This window comes from Chionomys nivalis, chromosome 6, assembly GCF_950005125.1.
Source record: "Chionomys nivalis chromosome 6, mChiNiv1.1, whole genome shotgun sequence".
Classification (NCBI taxonomy): domain Eukaryota; kingdom Metazoa; phylum Chordata; class Mammalia; order Rodentia; family Cricetidae; genus Chionomys; species Chionomys nivalis.
The window spans coordinates 25,874,366-25,892,797 of record NC_080091.1 but is presented as its reverse complement, the minus strand read 5'-3'; the positions used below and the strand labels follow the sequence as shown (position 1 = coordinate 25,892,797).

At 41.6% G+C, this 18,432-nt stretch overlaps 1 protein-coding gene across 1 annotated transcript; it reads left to right on the top strand.

The window, feature by feature from the left end:
* Window positions 1–5,193: 5,193 nt before the first annotated feature.
* C1d (C1D nuclear receptor corepressor) lies at window positions 5,194–17,920 on the top strand. The gene is made up of 5 exons (XM_057772348.1): window positions 5,194–5,248; window positions 12,072–12,218; window positions 13,551–13,617; window positions 13,920–13,975; window positions 16,458–17,920. Exons 2-5 carry the CDS (start codon window positions 12,081–12,083, stop codon window positions 16,620–16,622), a joined length of 426 nt encoding a protein of 141 aa, XP_057628331.1. The 5' UTR covers window positions 5,194–5,248; window positions 12,072–12,080; the 3' UTR covers window positions 16,623–17,920.
* The last annotated feature ends 512 nt before the right edge of the window (window positions 17,921–18,432 follow it).

The window sequence follows — 18,432 nt, the reverse complement described above, 5'->3', positions numbered from 1 at the left end:
CCAGGCATGCATGTGGTGCACAAACATGCAGGCCAAACACTCATACAAATACAAATAAAAAAAGGAACACTCAAAACGCTTTAAAAGTAAAGAAATAAAAGAAAGAATTTCATACGTCCATGTGTTTTGATGAAACCCACCCCCCATTTTCATCCTCCCAATACCTTTCCTATCCCTCTCCTCTGTTTCCTCCCAATTTCTTGTGCTTTTATTTGTTGTGGAATATTCCTTTATACTGTGTGAAGTATGTCACTATAGTTAGTTTAATAAAAAGCTAAACAGCCAATAGCTAACTAAGCAGAATTTTGGGAGCAGGAGAGAATGCTGGCAGGACAAAGACTCCCGACATTTATTCTTAAACCCGCTCAGCCTAGTTGGTGCTGCCATGTGCGCATGAGAATAGGCCATCCCCTGGACCATGGGTACCCTCTTAGGGCCATGCACCTGAAGAGAATGGACTCTCTGTGGTGATATTTTGTTTCTGCTATAACAAATAAAGCTTGCCCGAGGATCCGGGTGAGAAGTGAGCAACTAGTTATACGTAGAGGCCAGGGAGTGGTGGCACACACCTTCAGTCCTAGCACTGACCCCAGGGAGGCAGAGGCAGAAGGATCTCTGTGAGTTCAAGTAGATTGATCCAGTCTCAAAGAGAAACAGAGCCAGGCAGTGGTGGCATACACCTTCAATCCTAGCACCAAGGAGGCAGAGGCAGAAGGATCTCTGTGAGTTCAAGGCCATACTAGGCAACAGCAGAGTGCTCCAATCTCAAAGAGAAACAGAGCCACAGGCAAGGCCACACTAGGCTACAGTAGATTGATCCAGTCTCAAAGAGAAACAGAGCCAGGCAGTGGTGGCATCCACCTTTAATCCTAGCACCAAGGAGGCAGAGGCAGAAGGATCTCTGTGAGTTCAAGGCCATACTAGGCAACAACAGCAGAGTGCTCCAATCTCAAAGAGAAACAGAGCCACAGGCAAGGCCACACTAGGCTACAGTAGATTGAGCCAGTCTCAGAGAAACAGAGCCAGGTGGTGGTGGCTCACACCTTTAATCCCAGTACTTGGGAGTCACACGCCTTTAATCCCAACACTAGGGAGGTGGAGACAGGAAGGGTTATGGCTGGGTGGAGAGAGGAATATAAGGCGTGGGGAGACAGGAGCTCAAGGCATTCCGTCTGAAGACTTGTAGAAACAGGATACCCCATCTGGTCTGAGGATTTCATAGAGGTAAAAACTTGTTACTGGCTGCTCGGCTTCTCCGATCTTTCAGCTTTCACCCCCTAAAGTCCGACTCCGGGTTTTTATTATTAAGATCAATTAGAATTTGCACAACTCTCTGCTTCCCACAGCCATCAGTTGCCCATAGATAGTTCCCTACCTATGGGTGCAATTTCGTAACCCTTCCTTCTCCCATGCCAGGATTTTATCTTGCTTGATCTTGAAAAAGAAATTGTGCATTAGTCACTTTGCCTTTCACAGGGAGTCAACACTACTTCGTTGTCATTCACTGTCTACGGCATTCGGTCCCCTCCGCCATGAAGATTCCTGAGCCCTGGAAGAGGGATATCTTTAGCCCGAGATTAAGGACTCTTTATGTCTTCTCTTCTTCAGGATTCCCTGAACCAGAGGGGAGGGATTTGATAAAGACATCTTGTTTAGGGCTGAGTGTTCCAAGGTCTCCCACTGTCTGCATAGTATGTGGCTTTGGGTCTCTATATTTGTTCCCATCTGCTGCAGAAGGATGTTTCTCTGACAATGGCCCAGCAAGGCATTAGGAGTCATTTTAAGGCTACATTTTTGGGTATTTTTTTTTTGAGACAGGGCTTCTCTGTGTAACAGCATTCACTGTCCTATAACTTGATTTGTAGACAAAGCTGGCCTCAAACTCATGGATGTCTGCCTGCCCCTACCTCCTGAGTGCTGGGACTAAAGGCATACACTACCATGCCCTGACCTGCTACTCTTTTTTAAAGACTAGTAGTGTTTGGTTTTACCATAGGTTCCTGTGTTGTATAGTCTCAGCTCCTTGGTCATCCAAGCCATGCTGGATATGGGTTCCTTCTCATGGGTGGGCCTTAAATCAAATCAGATATTGGTTGGTTACTTGTACAAGCTTTGTGCCGCCACTGCATTGCAGGCAGGACACCATTGTTATTCCAAGGGTTTGTGGCTGGGTTGGTGTTTACATTTCTCTTTTGGTAGTGTGAAGAGTACCTTCTTTTTTGTTTTTGTTTTGTTTTTTGTTTTTCGAGACAGGGTTTCTCTGTGACTTTGGAGCCTGTCCTGGAACTAGTTCTTGTAGACCAGGCTGGCCTCAAACTCACAGAGATCCTCCTGCCTCTGCCTCCCGAGAGCTGGGATTAAAGGCATGCGCTACCACTGCCTGGCAAAGAGTACCTTCTTGTGCCAAAGACACTGAACGTAGGGGTGAAGTCTCTATGTAGGCACCAGCTTGATTCCTTCATATTCAATGAGTTGGGTAGCTGTCATTTTCAGCAATGAGGCCTTGCCTTCAGTTTGTGGAGAGCAAGCTACAGTTGGCAATGGCCTTGGTTGTTTGGGGATTCCCATGGAATTCCCTTTGGCCATATACACAGTTAGATGTAACCCAGTCCTGGTACTGGAAGCTTCATATGGTGACAAGAGATGGCCAGTTGGAACTCTGTAGCCCCTATTATTTGGTGATTTCATTTAGATCACCTTAATATATGTACATACTTTAGGAAGCTTTTATTGTATTAGTTTTCCCTACTACCCCTCAAAGGCACTTATTTTTGGCTATCTCTTCCTCTATTCCCTCATTCCTTCCCCTCTTCTCTCCCCCTCCCCACTTGATCCTCTCATTCCAGCCCCCAACCCCATCCATAACCATCTAGTTTATCTCCCTTTCCTAATAAGATCTCTTTGTCTTCTTTAGTCCCTTACTGTCTACCTACCCTCTGTGGTGCTCCTTGACTTTACAGCTAATATCCACATATAAGGGAGCACATACCATGTTTGTCACTCTGGGTCTGGGATACCTCACTCTGGATGATTTTTCTCTAATACCATTTACTTGTAAAGTTCATGATTTCATTATTTAAAAGCTGAGTAACACTCCATTGTACTACATTTTCTTCTCTCCTCTCCTCTTCTCTTTTCTTTTCTTCTCCGTGTAGCCCTGGCTGTCCTGGACCCCACTCTGCAAGCTGGCTTCAAACTCAGAGATCTGCCTGCATCTGCCTCCCGAGTGCTGGGATTAAAGGCATGTGCCACCACACCCGGCTGAGCCTTTTCTTAATTAAATCATTTGAAATGGGAAGACCCCCTTCTAATTGGGATCGTTTAAGGCTGGGAAGATAAACCTCTAATCCAGATCTTTTGAGGTGGGATGATCCACCTTTAATCTGGATTAAACCTTCTGCTGGCAATCTATAAAATGACATGAAGAAGAAAGTTTTTCATTGCCCCCTTTGTTCTTGCCCTTCATAGCAAGTCCACTGGCATTAGAGCCCACTTCTTTGGGATCCCAGTGTGTACTGGCAACCAGATGAGACATCCAGCCTTCTGAATGAAAGAACTACTGAATTCTTGGATTCTTGGATATTCCATTTATAGACAACCATTGTTGGATTAGCTGGCCTAGGGGGGCTATTTTTTTCTTAAACCACCACATAGCCAAATTGCTGTACTTACTGGATTTGCAAGTTTAACAAAAATAGAAAAGCTTTACAAAAAGGAAATGGCTTTTGCTAATAACAGCTTGAGATAATTTAATGTTCGGAAATTGTTACTCCAGCAATGTGTAAAATCTGTATTTAGTCAGGTGGTGGTGGCACATATCTTTTATCTTTTATCCCAGTGCTTACAAGGCAAAGGCAGGCAGATCTCTGAGTTCAAGGCCAGCCTGGTCTATAGTGTGACCTGGTCTATAGTGTAGCCCTGTGTAGCCAGGGCTACACAGAGAAACCCTGTCTTGAAAAAAACCCAACCAATCAACCAACCAAACAAACTAAAATAAACAAACAAAAAACTGTAAATTGATTATCATCCACAAAAGTACCCCCAAATAATTTAGTCGTGATTAAATAAAATTCAATAACTTAAGGCAATTTTAAAGGATAAATTGTTAGAACTGACAACTGAATAAATATTGATGATAAATTCTGAAAATACAGTATTACGTATTTTATCCTAGATGAATGTTCAAACTGAGGGACCCAAGAGATGGCTCAGTTCAGTAAAGGTTGGGAAGAAAAGGATTTATTCAGCTTGCACTTCCGTATCATAGTCCTTCATTAAGGAAGTCAGGACAGGAGCAAACAGGACAGGAACACGGAGCTGATGCAAAGGCCACGGAGGGTGCTGCTCACTTTTCAAGGCTTACTCAGCCTGCTTTCTTGTAGAATCCAGGGCCATCAGCACAGGATACGCATCACTCATGATGGGCTAGCCTCTCCCGTCAATCTCTAATTAAGAAAATACCTTACAGGACTGTTTGTAACCTCATTTTATGGAGGCATTTTCTTTTCTTTTGGGTTTTTCGAGACAGGGTTTCTTTGTGGTTTTGGAGCCTGTCCTGGAACTAGCTCTTGTAGACCAGGCTGGTCTCGAACTCACAGAGATCCGCCCGCCTCTGCCTCCCGAGTGCTGGGATTAAAGGCGTGCGCCACCACCGCCCGGCGAGGCATTTTCTTAATTGGCCCTCCTCTTAGTTACTTTAACTCCCGTCAAGTTGACATAAAACTCCCCTGCAGTTGGAAACGGTGGCACAGCCAACAAACATGAAGCGAGTTGTGAATTGAAGGCCATCCATAATACAAGAGACCCGCTCAAAAACAGAAGCAAAATAACGAAACCCGGGCTTGTACTCTGCATATGGCCACGGCCCTATTTAAAAATTTTTGTTTTACTGTATTTCATAAGTATCCCTTAGCCTAGCATCTGGCAGACAGGCAGAGACCCTACCTAGTCTAGAGGAGCCCCTCAAAAACTTAATCTGAGCTCTGGCCCCAGTTTCCGGCAAGGGAAAGATCTGAACAAAGCGGTAGAGAACACTCAACTCGCTTCTGGGGTGGGTGAGGGCAGAAGCCTAATCGACACAAGATGCCAGGGCTTCCTTCCTTACGCTTCCGGGTGTGAGCCGCGGTACTGAACTACGCATGCGCCATGCGCGAGCCCCGGAGCGACGCAGGCGTGGCAGGCAGAGGCGGAGTCATGGCGTCATCACCGTGCGACCTCTTTCCCGGAGCCAGTCGTCCACGGTTTTGAGGTATAGTTCAAAGCTGGGTTCGGGTGATTGTCAAGTTTCTGTCACGGCCCCTTTTCCGGCGTCCCGGGATCGCGTCCGTCCTGTGGCCGACTGGGGAGCCAGCGGGGCCTCGGTGCCGCTAGCGCGGTCCCGGCAGTCCCCTGAGCCTGGCAATGCGCTCTCAGGCTCTGCCTTGCCTCGGCCCCTGGTTTCTCTCCCAACCCTGCCTTTGTCCTTCGCTTGTTAACGTTGCCTTTCAAGGGTTGAAAAGCGACAAGTGAAAACCCACCGTCATCTGTTTCTGGTTGATTTCAAATCTAAACGGAGAAAGGCCGTGATGGAAGGCGAAAAGAGTAATTTTTCCATGCACTCCTTACTATTCTGCCCAAGATCGGAACGCTCGCGGTGGCAATGTTAGCTCACTTGAGATAAAGGCTTCCTTAATTTTTTTTTTTTTCATGTTTTGAGACTGGGTTTCGCTGTGTAGCCCCGGGTGTCTTGGAATACTCTGTGTAGGCCAGGATGGTCTCATACTCCGAGCCTCGCCTCCCTCTGCCTCCCAAGTGCTGGGATTAAAGGCGTACACCACCATGCCATGCCAGCATCAACAGTAAAAAGAGTCAGGCCCTATGGAGCTGGAATTACAGGTGGTTGCGAGCTTCCCAATCTGGTTGCTGGGAACCAAACTTGGGTTCTCTGGAAGATAAACAAGTGCCTTTAACTGGTAAACCGCCTTGCCAGCCTTGTAATTTATGTGCTTTTTTATTGCTGAATTTTTGGATTGTGTGTGTATTTTCTCATCTGCAAGAATATGTGCTCGTGTGTGTATGTGGAAGTCCGAACATGATGGCTTCTTCAGTCCTTCAGTTTGTTTATTGAGTGGCACTCCACAACATTTTTCATTGGACCCGAGACTCACTAACTTCAGCCATTCTAGCTAGGATGCTAAGTGATTCCCCGTTTCTGCCTTCTGAATGTTGGGCCCCCTCCATACCTGCCCCACATTTATGAGGGTGCAGGAGATCTGAATTCCAGCCCTCAAGCTTGGGGTGGGGGCAGGTGCTTTATCCAGTCAGCAATTTCTCTAACTCCTGTGATGTGTTTTTAGAGGTTAATACACTTGAAAAGGAAGCCTTATATATTCTCAGATTTTACTGAAAATTGCAGGTAACACTAGCAGAATCACTGACCAAGACAGTAGTTTTTATTGAGAACTTATATATATGGTGCATCATTATTTCTAAGGTAATGTTGTATAAAATGTAATTATAAGAATAGAATTATGGTGCCAAACCTTCAAATTGCTTTCTTGTTACAAAAATCCATTAAGTATATGTTGGATTTTCTTTCTGTCACTAATGTGGTTATTATATGGAACTCTAATTGCCATAGAGATGAAAACAGCTTTCAAATATACATTACCATATATTTTCCTCCTGTATCCATGTAGTAACTTCTAGTATTTGTAAGTCCAAACTGTGACATGATGCTAAGATTCTCCAAACTTGGGTCCCAGTTAACTCTCTGTGTGTGGGAGGGGGTTGGGTGTGGGTGTAGAAGCTGCATTTTGAGTGTGTATATGTGGGGTGTAGAAGCTGTACATTGAGTGTGTATGTGTGGGGTGTACAAGCTGTACTCTGAGTGTGTATGTGTGGGGTGTAGAAGCTGCATTTTGAGTGTGTATGTGTGGGGTGTAGAAGCTGCACATTGAGTGTGTCTGTGGGGTGTACAAGCTGTACTCTGAGATTTCATCTTTTTTGTCCCAGTTGACTATGTGTGGGGTGTAGAAGCTGTACTCCGAGTTTCCATCTTTTCTGGGCTAATGATGTGTGCTACGGTGCTCATGACGGTGAGCAGTGTCAGCATGGATCAAAGTGACTCTTGTGATCTCGAGGGTAAATTACATAGTATGTAGTGTACTGTATTAAATAACTTACGCGAGATATTCAACACCTCAGCACTTTGGCCTTGGACCAACTTCTTTTTTCTGTCTTCATTTATTCCTTTAGTCGTTGGTTCCCATCTTATGACTTTAATTAAATACCATCTATTCATTCACAATTTTCAATTTTTTGTTCAACCAGCGACCACTTCCTTCAATTCTAGACTCCTTATACTTAGCTTCCCCTTCAACACTTCTATTTGATGACTCAGCAAACATCTGAATATTTTTCTGTTCCCACAATCCTGCCTATCTTGTTTTAGGGCAGATTTTGTGTTTGTTTGCTTGCTTGCTTTTGTTGATAACAGGACTTCACTAAATAGTCTAGCTGGCCTTGAACTCAGGATTTCTGGCCTCAGATTCCCCAGGCTGGGGTCGTGAGTGTGCACCACTGTGTCTGCTTATGTCTTGGTTAGCAGCAGCTCCGCTCTTCTGGTTGTCTCACCTTATTCTTGCAACCCACGATCAGCCCCTGAGTGGATTCTGCTGCCTTTGCCTACAAAATCCAACCCAAGCTGGACTGCTGTCCTCCACCTTCAGTTCCTTCTGCCTGCTTAGGTTCATAGCTGATGCTGTCATTTCATCCTCCATAATTAGTCCCCTAGAGTTCATCCATCCTGTACAGCAGCCAGCGTGGCCCGCCACGCCTGCAGAGGACTTTCATTGTTTTACTTGCTGATCTCTTCCCCTCTCGCCCTGCCACATCTCCCAGTCAGCTGGATTCTAATACATTTATTAATTCTTTGAGAACTAGCTCTAACCCTAACCTAATCCTAACGCGCATACAATATATTTTAGTCATATTCACTCCACTCCTCTCCTAACTCCTCGGACTCCCACCCCGACCCAGTTAGCTGTTTGAAGGGTGCTTTAGCAATCCTCTTTCCTGGTACCCACAGCTGATTCTGCCTTCGTGACTGGTCTAGTTCCAGAGTTGTAGGGATTTTTTACTCATGTAGATTAAGGACAGAAACAGAAGCTTAATGTGTGTTGGTGTGAGGGAAAGAATTAAGGCTGAAGGATGACAGGGCCAGACTTTGACGTTGCTTTCATGTTGTATAAAAGAGTGGCTTTTTTTTTGTTTGTTTTGTTTTTTCGAGACAGGCTTTTCTCTGTGACTTTGGAGCCTGTCCTGGAACTAGCTCTTATAGACCAGGCTGGTCTCGAACTCACAGAGATCTGCCTGACTCTGCCTCCCGAGTGCTGGGATTAAAGGCGTGCGCCACCATCGCCCGGCCCATAAAAGAGTGTTTTGCCCTGAAAGGATAAGGCGCCATTGCAGGGCTCAGCGAGCTGAGTGTCAGTACCTAGTTAGGGTATTGCCGTGAAGACTCCTCCCCACATGCTGTGTTTGTCTACTTGACTCCACTCTGAAGAGTGTTTGGAGATGGGTTTGCTTTCCTCGGGTCTTGTTATGCCTGCTAGTTTGCAGTGTCAGGGCACCCTGTATCTCCCCACACCACTGTGATTTTGTGTTTCTGTGATTAGTGGATTGAGGTGTATCATGTGCAGTAAGCACAGAAGCTCAGGGTCCAGGTTTCTGCTCATCAATGCATTCCAAGCATCAGGGTTATTTGTTGTCAGTTCTGGATACCTCTGTGGTGAGTGAGCAAGCCCTTGTGGCTGGCGAGTGAGTGTTCAGCACATGCTCTTCTTGATATGCCAGTGTGCCCTGCAAGCCGAGGAGAGAGTGCGCAGTCGGTTCAGGAATGAGTGAGGGGATTGATAGTGCTCCCAGCTGGGCTCTGTGTTTGTGTCCTCAGGAAGGCACCTCGAGCTAAGGTTGAAAACTGGCTGGTGGGCATCAAGGGAGGTTAGGTTTGTGGTGGTGTCTCTGAGACAGTTGGTGGGAGGTGTGACCGTTCAGGAAGCTAAGCTAGAAGAGGCAATGAGATTGAGGAAGAATATACCTCTATGTTGGCCAGAAAATTCAGCCCCAGGGAAAAGAAGACATTTTGGTTCTTTGAATGTGGTAGTGGAGCTAAAGAGTCATAGGTTTGCCTATAGCTGCTAAGTAAGGGGAAGCGAGCGTTTGTCTGTCATCCCCAGTAAATTTCAAATTGTCAAACGCATGAAGCTTTTATTATAGATTTGTTTTAGCAGATTGTGTAAATCTCCTATAGTCCTAGTTCCGAGAATGTAATAAGGTACGCCGTCTCACTTCCCTGTTTTTCTTTTCCTGGAAGTAGTTACAGTTAACAGTTTATTTTGTATGTTTTAGAGAACTCACATGTGTGTATAAGTATGTTAGTTTTCAGTTGCTGCTTGAAAAAGGGATAAACGTAAAGAGAGGAAAGGATTGTTGGGCTTATAGTTTTGGAGGTTCAGTCCATGACTGATCCTTGCTGCTCTTGTATGTGCCAGGGAGAGGCTGAGAGGGAGGGAAATCCACCCAAGTCCACAGTCTTCTTGAAGACCGCCCCCTCCCCCAGTATGACCAAAAAACTGCAGCCAGGTCTTAGGGTTTCTTTTTCCTTTCCTTTCTTTCTCTCTCTCTCTCTCTCTCTCTCTCTCTCTCTCTCTCTCTCTCTCTCTCTCTCTCTCAAATTTATTTATTTATTATGTACACAGTGTTCTGCTTGTATATACGCCTGCAGGCCAGAAGAGGGAACCAGATCTTATTACAGATGGTTGTGAGCCACCATGTGGTTGCTGGGAATTGAGCTTAGAACCTCTGGAAGAGCCATCTCTCCAGCCCCCTATTTCTTAGACTTCTTAGGTTTTGCTATCTTCCAAAATTGTCATGAGCTGGGGACCACAGCCTGACATGGGTCTTTCTGGGATACACATCCAGGCCATAGCAACAAGTATGTGTCTACTCATGTTGTTTTCTTAAATGAAGAGAAGGTAATATGAGGGTTGAATATACACGTAGTGCAATAAGACCCACATATTCAGTATCATAATGGAACCCATTGTGGACATTAATTTTTTAAGTAAAGAAATAAGTGAGATATATTGTTTATGTTGCTCTTCAGTTTTCACCTCCTGACCTACCTTACAAATCTTTCTGAACCACACCTCAGTGCTTTTACTACTGCAGGGTGCTTTATTGGATGGTATGTCCTAATTTAGTTAATCAGTCTGTATTCGTAGGCACTATCTTGAGGTTTTGAGAAATATTGCTGTGGATGCACACTAACATGTTTCATGTAAATTAAATGTACATTTCTGAGAAATACGTTTACTGGGCCAAAGAACACATGCATACGATTTTGAAATGAAGTATCAAATCTAGAAGATGCTTAATTAAATCAAACGGCTAACGGTGAAAAGGGCCTGTTCGTGGCCACCTTTTGCTTACATCAGGTATTGCTTCACACATGAAAAATGGCATTTTGTTCTCGTGGTTTCCTTGGTGAAGTCGAGTAGTTTTCTTTGTAGTCATCTGGATTCCTTTGTGAGTCGCTCGCCTCTTTGTCTACTCTCTGTGGAGTTGTGTCTAGTTTCTGCCGGTTTGTTAAATTGATTCGCAGAGGCTCTTCCTGTTGTGCCACAGGTTTATTTCTTTAGTATTTTGTTTGGATTTAACCTGATCTATGTGTTTTCACATGGATACATTGTAAAGAATCAGATAAACATAGAGGTATATTTTTGAGGTTGGGGTGTAACTTAGAAGTAGGTTGTGTGCTTAGCGTTCTTGAGGCTTTGGTTCAGTTCCCAGGCAGCTGGCCTGCCCTGCCCACTGAAATGACAATGTCTTAAAGATTTGTGTACCATAATCCAGTGATCTGAAATGTCAGCCTCTGTTGCCAATGGTAGAGTTACGAGCATTGTTGAGCAGCTGTGCAGGTCCGGTGAGCACCTCCTTCCTCTCCCCTTCCTGTAATGCTGTGTGAATGTTCTAGGCTGCACCTCTTCATCCTGCAGTGCAGGCCCTGAGTCATAACTGCTCTCCAACTTCATTGTATAATCTACGTAATCCTTGTTTTGCACTTTGGTTTACTTTATGAAGGCTACTTTTTCAAGTTCATGGTTTTTATCAATGTGTACTTCAGTATGTATCCTTAGATGACAGATATTATATATCTATAATAGTGTTTTCATATACAACAAAATTATCCACGATTTTGATAATGACCTTTACAGATCATGAGATCAACTAGATTATTTTATGAATGAAAACTTTGAAGCCCAGAGAGATTTAGTGATTTTTTTTTCCCAAGGTAATAGAGTATTCAAGCAGGTGCACTGAAAGCTCAAGTGTATGCTTCCACAACTGTTGTTAAGATGCTTAAGGACTATAAATACATATATGAACTTGAACTTGAAAAGTAATTTTTGTGCTAGTTGATAAAGATTTTTCATGTCTAGGATTTGTTTTTTAAGTTTAATACAATGAACTGTCAGAATGATCCTAAGCTTTCAAAAGCTAAATAAAACATAAAATTTTCAAACTCACTTTTTAGATTTCTTCAGCACATGTTAGAGGATTTTTTTAAAATTAGACTTTCAGTTTCAAAAAAATTTTGCCTTCATTAGAATGCTTTTTAAAAATGTAGTTTTTTTTTTTTTTTTTTTTTTCTGAGAAGGCGTCTTGTGTGGCAGAGACTGGCCTTGGACTTACCTACAGCTGAGGGCGACCTGTATCTTGTTCCACTTCTCAGGTGCCTGTGCCACTAAATCTGGGTGAATTGGGTTTTGCCTATTGATATGTGGTGTTAGAGTCATGTTTTTGAAGCTTTGAAGGCGTCCAAGGCTTGGTGTGTGTCCTGGGCGTGCTTTTTCCTCTTTCCCAGAAAGGAGGTGCGCTTAGGAGGAGATGGTGGAAGGTACCGGAAGCTGCTGTCCTAGACTTGCGTGCTCAGATTCTCCTACTACCCTTATGCAAAAGTAAATGTGCTTTTTATTTTCTTTCTAAAGCTCTGTCTCCAATATGAATTCTGAGATTTCTTTTCGCAGTTGGTGGAAATGGCAGGTGAAGAAATGAACGAGGACTATCCCGTGGAGATCCATGAGTCCTTGTCGGCCCTGGAGAGCTCCCTGGGTGCTGTGGATGACATGCTGAAGACCATGATGTCCGTTTCTAGGAACGAGTTGTTGCAGAAGGTATTCTTTCTTTATTTTTGAGACAGGGTTTCATGGCTGTCCTGGAACTCACTCCATAGACCAGACTGGCCTTGAACTCACAGAGATCCACCTGCTTCTGCCTCCTGAGTGCTGGGATTAAAGGTGTGCACTTCCACAGCCTGGTAGCAGAAGGTATTTTAAAATCTGTTTCCTGAAGATGAATTTTATAAGACAGAAACGTGGAAGAATCAGTCGATTGACACTGTCCATGTCTTCCTGCTGGAGTGTCAGATGTAGATGTACTGGGGTATATTTAGCCAGAACATCCTATAAAACTTTTGCATTGGGAACTTTTTTTTGAAAAGCAAGGACATTCATAGCCTTCTTTTTGACAGACTCTATCTTTGACCTTTTAAGTATTGTAATGATATTATCAGAGTTTCTGGAAACTGCAGTATAAAAACAGTAATTAAATTCTTTCTCCCGTCTTTGGTATTGCACAAGCATTTGTTCTCCTTCCTATATGTAACTGAACCATGTACAATGCTTATGTTGACATAAAAGCCCAGATTATAACTCTAAAATTGATATAATTCCGAAGAATTTTTCTCGAAGTGTAAAAATTCCTTGTTTAATCAAAAATGATACCCTGAAGTAAAAATTTTTAGCAAAAAAACCCAACAAAAACACTGATTATATTTGGGCATATGTATGTATACATGTAAGTTTACAATAGCAGCCATGAATATGCAGGAGAGCAGGGAGGGGTATAGAGCAGGGCGGGGTATAGAGAGGAAGAGTATGGAGCAGGAGGGGTATAGAGCAGGGCGGGGTATAGAGAGGAGGGGTATGGAGCAGGAGGGGTATAGAAAGGAGGCGTATGGAGCAGGAGGGGTATAGAGCAGGAAGGGGTATAGATCAGGGAGGGGTATAGAGAGGAGGGATATGGAGCAGAAAGGGTATAGAGAGGAGGGGTATAGAGAGGAAGGGTATAGAGCAGGGAGGGGTATAGAGAGGAGGTATATAGAGCAGGAAGGGGTATAGAGCAGGGAGGGGTATAGAGCAGGAGGGGTATGGAACAGGAGGCTTATAGAGATGGAGAGGTATAGAGCAGGGAGGGGTACCCAGGAGGGTTTGGAGGTAAAAGAGAGAAGGGGGAAGTGTCGTAATTAAAATACAATCTCAGAAATAACTGAAAAGAATCACTGATTTTTTTGCAAATTATTTACTAGATCATTGTATTACTGGATTTTAGGAAGTGAGAAAAACATGCCTTTGATGCTGTGTGGTTGGGAAAAGTTTGAAGTGTTACCTGTTGATGTGCAAAGTTTGTGTGCATCTCTCATTCTTCTGTTTTTTCTCTTTTACTAGTTGGACCCACTTGAGCAAGCCAAGGTGGACTTAGTTTCTGCATACACATTAAATTCAATGTTTTGGGGTACGTATGTTACTTTGTAGTTTACTAGGAAATATATTACTATGTCAAAGGTGGTTTGCTTTTAAGAGCTAGCAGTCAGCATAGAATTATTTTTTATAGTAATTTTATTATTCAAATGTTTTTATTTCATGTCAATACAGGATGCCTGTGATCCACACACAAACTTAATATTTCATAGAGATTAAATAATTTGAAATTGAATTAACTGTGCAACCTTCCTTCCATAAATAACTAGGGCTTCTTTTATTATAACACTTAATATTATATATACTACTTTATTTAATGCTGTCTTTCTCTTCTAGTTTATTTGGCAACTCAAGGAGTTAATCCTAAGGAGCATCCAGTGAAGCAAGAATTGGTAAGACGTCTTTGATTTATCCCTATTTATAGGTCTGCTCTATAACTCTGGAATTCCAGACTTATGGCCGTTATCACGCTGATTAGGGGGATTAGAATTAGGGCAGAATGGCATAATTCCAGTAATTATTTATAACTTTCATATTATTTTTCCTATAAATTGTTAAGATTTTACTCATCTCCGGGGCTACTTAAGAAAAAAAAAACTCTTAGACAATTCTTAAAAGTGTATTCCAGTTGATTTACTAGCAAAGACGGGGAAATTTCTCTCCTACCTTTTCAATTCCTCCATTAACTCATTTTCTCAGCAGTAAAGAATTCAGTTCAGCAACAAAGCTAAAAGCTTTTTTGGCACCAGCAGTATGTCTACTGTCCAGTAATTCTGCATCAGTGACATATTTACAACCTGCAGTAAATCTTCTAGGTTGTCTCTGTATTCCATTTAGATGTATAAGTACACTAAATAAGATCTAATATCTTGGAGTTTTTGCTGACTTCAAATATTAAGTCAAATCATCCAATTCAAAGGAGAAAAATAGAAATCAAACATAGTTACCTTACTGACTTGGCTTCATGAATAAGAATTTTAATGAATTTATTCTTTGTGTACATAAAATGTAATGTACATATATATGCAAAGCACACTTGACATTGTATCCCATTTTCAAGTCTTCTAGTAGCCAGTAAAGTGTGTTATTTACATCTTAGTAAAGCATATAGGTAATATACTTAAAAATAAAATGAGTAATTCAGGCCTCTTATCGTCATTTAAAAAAGTGTATAGATCAGGATATTTTCTTCTTTTAAAGTTCTTGAGGGAAAAATAAATTTATACTTAAATAGCAGTTGTGAAACAATTTTAAGAGAAAGGCATAAAGGAATATGTATAGATTTTATTTGATTTATGATATTGGCTTTAAGAAGTACAGGTTATATTTCTGGCTTTCTAATGGTGTCCTTTTATGAAATTATTTTTAACCCAAAGTTATTTCCAGTACTCAATATTGTGTTTGTAAAAGGATAAGACCATTTGTCTTCATTCTCCTTCAGAATCTATTTCATGGAGAGCATATTAATTTTCTGGATAAGGATTGGCAAATAAAAAGCATTCCTAAGTCTATAACCCTTTCCTGACCTTGCAACAGACATTGCTAATTGATCCCAGAGTTAGAAGTAATCTATTTGCTATTTGTCATATGCATCACAAGTGGGAAACGGTCGCCTTCTTCATCCAGTAATGTTTGAGTGCCTACTACGAGCCTGGCATTGTTTTTGAGCAAGATGATGCCTTGGAGAAAAAGCTGAGGAGTGTGGCAGGTGCCACACCCACAGTGTGACCCATAATAAGATGAACACCACACATACTGACTGTGCAGGATGCTAAGGGGTATTTTATGGGGAAAAGGAAAAAGCAGAGCAGGTGTAGCGAATTGGGGTACCTGGTAAAGTGCCAGTGTTAAATGGAGGAGCTCCCTGACAAGACTGACAGTGGAGCAGACTAGAAGAGACTGGATGAAGGAGGGCGCAGGTCCCAGGGCAGGTCTAGGGTGGGTGTGCTGCTTTCTAAGGGTTGCAGCTTTGACACCGAAGAAGGAGGCAGTAGAGGATTTGACAGTTACTCAGTTGAGGTGATGAAACACTTGTAAGGGTCTGTATTTTGCTGTGTGTTCATATATCTCTTTTATTTCAGTGAAACTTGTTTTTGAACAGTGATCAGTCACTTACTGTATTGTATGGTGTCATCAACTTTAATTCATCATTTGAAGTATAAGATTTATTTATTTTTAGTAATATTCTTAGGAGATTTAAAGTAGTCCAGAAACCTATTATGTTTCTTACCTTTAAAGTCTGTGTATTTTATTAGAAAATTTCCCATGATTACCAGTCAAAATTACGAAATTAAATAAAGAGCTCCTATTTCATTCTTTCTATTTTAATTGTGACACTACACAGTAATATAAAATAGATATAAATACTGCCTCACCTATTTTCTGTTTAGAAAAATGGTGGGAGAATTAATTGGTTGGTGTAAGAATTTAGGTTAATGTGAATTAGAACAGTAGAGCTGCATGTCAGCCAGTCATTGTTTATTGTTATACCCTGGCATGCGCCTTTCCCTAGAAGAGTTCAGAACTCTTCTAAAATGTTTGGTTCTTGGTTGTTGCTGTTTTTAGACAGTCTGGTGTAGAGCCAAGGTGCCCTCAAACTGACTGACCTTGAAGTCTTGATCCTCCTGCCTCTTCAAGAGGTGGGTGCATCCCCATGTCCACTGAAGGGAGTTTAAAGTATGCCTTCCCCAACATTGTCCAAGAACGCGGGGAGGGGGGGCATGCTTAGCCTGTTTGCACTCACTAGTCCTGTGGACTTAATTGCCAATAAATACTCACTGTTGGTTTTCACTGAGCAAGAGTATAATAAAACCTAAAGATAGTGAACAGCTCAGGAAATCATTGCCTTTTCTTTTCTTTCTTTTTATCTCTAAGGAAAGAATCAGAGTCTACATGAACAGAGTCAAGGAAATAACAGACAAGAAAAAGGCTGCCAAGCTGGACAGGGGTGCTGCCTCAAGATTTGTCAAAAACGCACTCTGGGAACCGAAACAGAAAAATACACCAAACGTTGCTAATAAAGGGAAGAGTAAACATTGACTTTCTGGTTTTGATGTACATATTTTCAAAAAGTACATCATTTTTATCAGCTTACGAAATAGGTAGTTATGTGGCAATGTGAGGTTTAAATGGATTCCTTTTTGAATTCATATGTAAATTTACACATTAAATTTGTGATACTGAATTTTTTTTTTGCTGAGAAAGATTAAGTTGTCTTTAGTGATTTTCATATGAAGTATCATGATGTTTTTAATATTGTAAGATATTCTATAAGCAATTGTGAAATCCAAATGTTCTTTGTAAACATTTGTGGTGTTTTAAATGAATAATGGATATTATGAAGTGTGCTGTCTGTAGACTGGAGATCTAAGGACATCTGTTTTCACTAATGGTGATAAATACAATGACTTAAATACCCACGCTGTTTTCCGTGTAGTTAGTTCAACATGTTTCTGTGTTTTGTTTTGTTTTTTTTTTTGCAGTAATTGCTTTCTTGATATTCAAAGTACAAAATTGAAACCTTAAGGCTGTACTTTAACTCTTCATGTTCCATTTAAAATAAAATATTCTCATTACCAATGATGGAAAATAAGATTGTGTGTCCTGGCTGGCTTTGGCTTGGCTTGATTCCCTCCTAACAAAGGTTGTTGCTATGTAGCTCCCTCGCTTCTTGCTATGCACAGAGAAAGGGAGCATGGAAGGTAGGCGTGAGAAGCTGGATCCAGTAGGCTGCATTTGTGAGTCATGTTTTAGTTTTCGTTTAGACGTTTTCTGACTATATGTTTCCTAGGCCACATTTACTTAGGAATTTTTTGAACCAAATTTCTTTATTAAATACTGCCCCTTCGGCACAGGAGGAATCACCTTGTATTTACATTCTGATTTATTTTTCCAGAATATTTGTGAGAGAGTTCTGCTTCTTAAGCTGTTTTAGTGACTGAGTCCCTATAGCCTTGCTGCTCTCCCCCCACATCATCATGTGTAGGGATGCCAAGTATAGCTAAGTTCTTTAAGTTTTGAGAATAAGAGTTGTTGAAATTGTCTGTGATTAATTTTCCACAACTAACTTTGAATATATAAATCTCTTGATTCATAGTATCATATTATAATGGGCTTCGGAAGGCATGTTAAAATCTGTGATATGTGGAGAGTAATTCCCATATGGATGGAGAAAGCCTCTTAGCTCTGGTACCAGATACTTTGCAATCACGATTAGGAACATTTGTAGTTATCTTACTCTCTGCCATTTAATTCTGTCAAATTTCTAGCTAGTTTTCAAGTCACTTCATTAAAGAAATAAATGCTTTGTTAAGATAATTATAGAATACATTCTTAATGTTCATTGTAGAGAAACATTTCTTTTTAAATTTAATAAAGAAAAAATTTTTAATGAAAATTGTCACATGATTGCAGAAAATCATTAACCAATGTATTGTTTCTGAAAGTCCAGCTTAACAGCCCATTAAATTGGATATTTTTAGTAGCAGTTTATTGGGTTATCTGATAAATTAATACCCTGATGTCCACATTGCCAAGTACTGAGCTCAGTCCTAGAGATGTTATCTGCAGCCCTTGTGCTGTTTTTAAGAAGTATTATGGAACAATCATCTTAGTTCAGTTCAATATTTCAGAGTTCCGGGAAATTTTGCTCACTAGCCTCATCTAGAACTACACAGAGTGGTGAGCTCATCAAATTTATAAAATAGTTATTAGTAACAGTTTATTCCAAGTAATGCTTTGCCCTAAGGGTAGGTGTTAATTGTGTGTTTTATGGTCATGGGACTCAGCACATTAGAGAGGTCGTAGCTGTGGTAGTCTTTAGATTTGTAGATACTGATCTTATCTTTTA

Excerpts from the sequence above, each read along its gene's own strand:
- C1d (XM_057772348.1), top strand. The coding sequence starts at position 12,081 with ATGGCAGGTGAAGAAATGAACGAGGACTATCCCGTGGAGATCCATGAG. Across the intron at positions 13,618-13,919 it reads ATTAAATTCAATGTTTTGGG|TTTATTTGGCAACTCAAGGA; the intron begins GTACGTATGTTA and ends TTTCTCTTCTAG. Across the intron at positions 13,976-16,457 it reads ATCCAGTGAAGCAAGAATTG|GAAAGAATCAGAGTCTACAT; the intron begins GTAAGACGTCTT and ends TTTATCTCTAAG.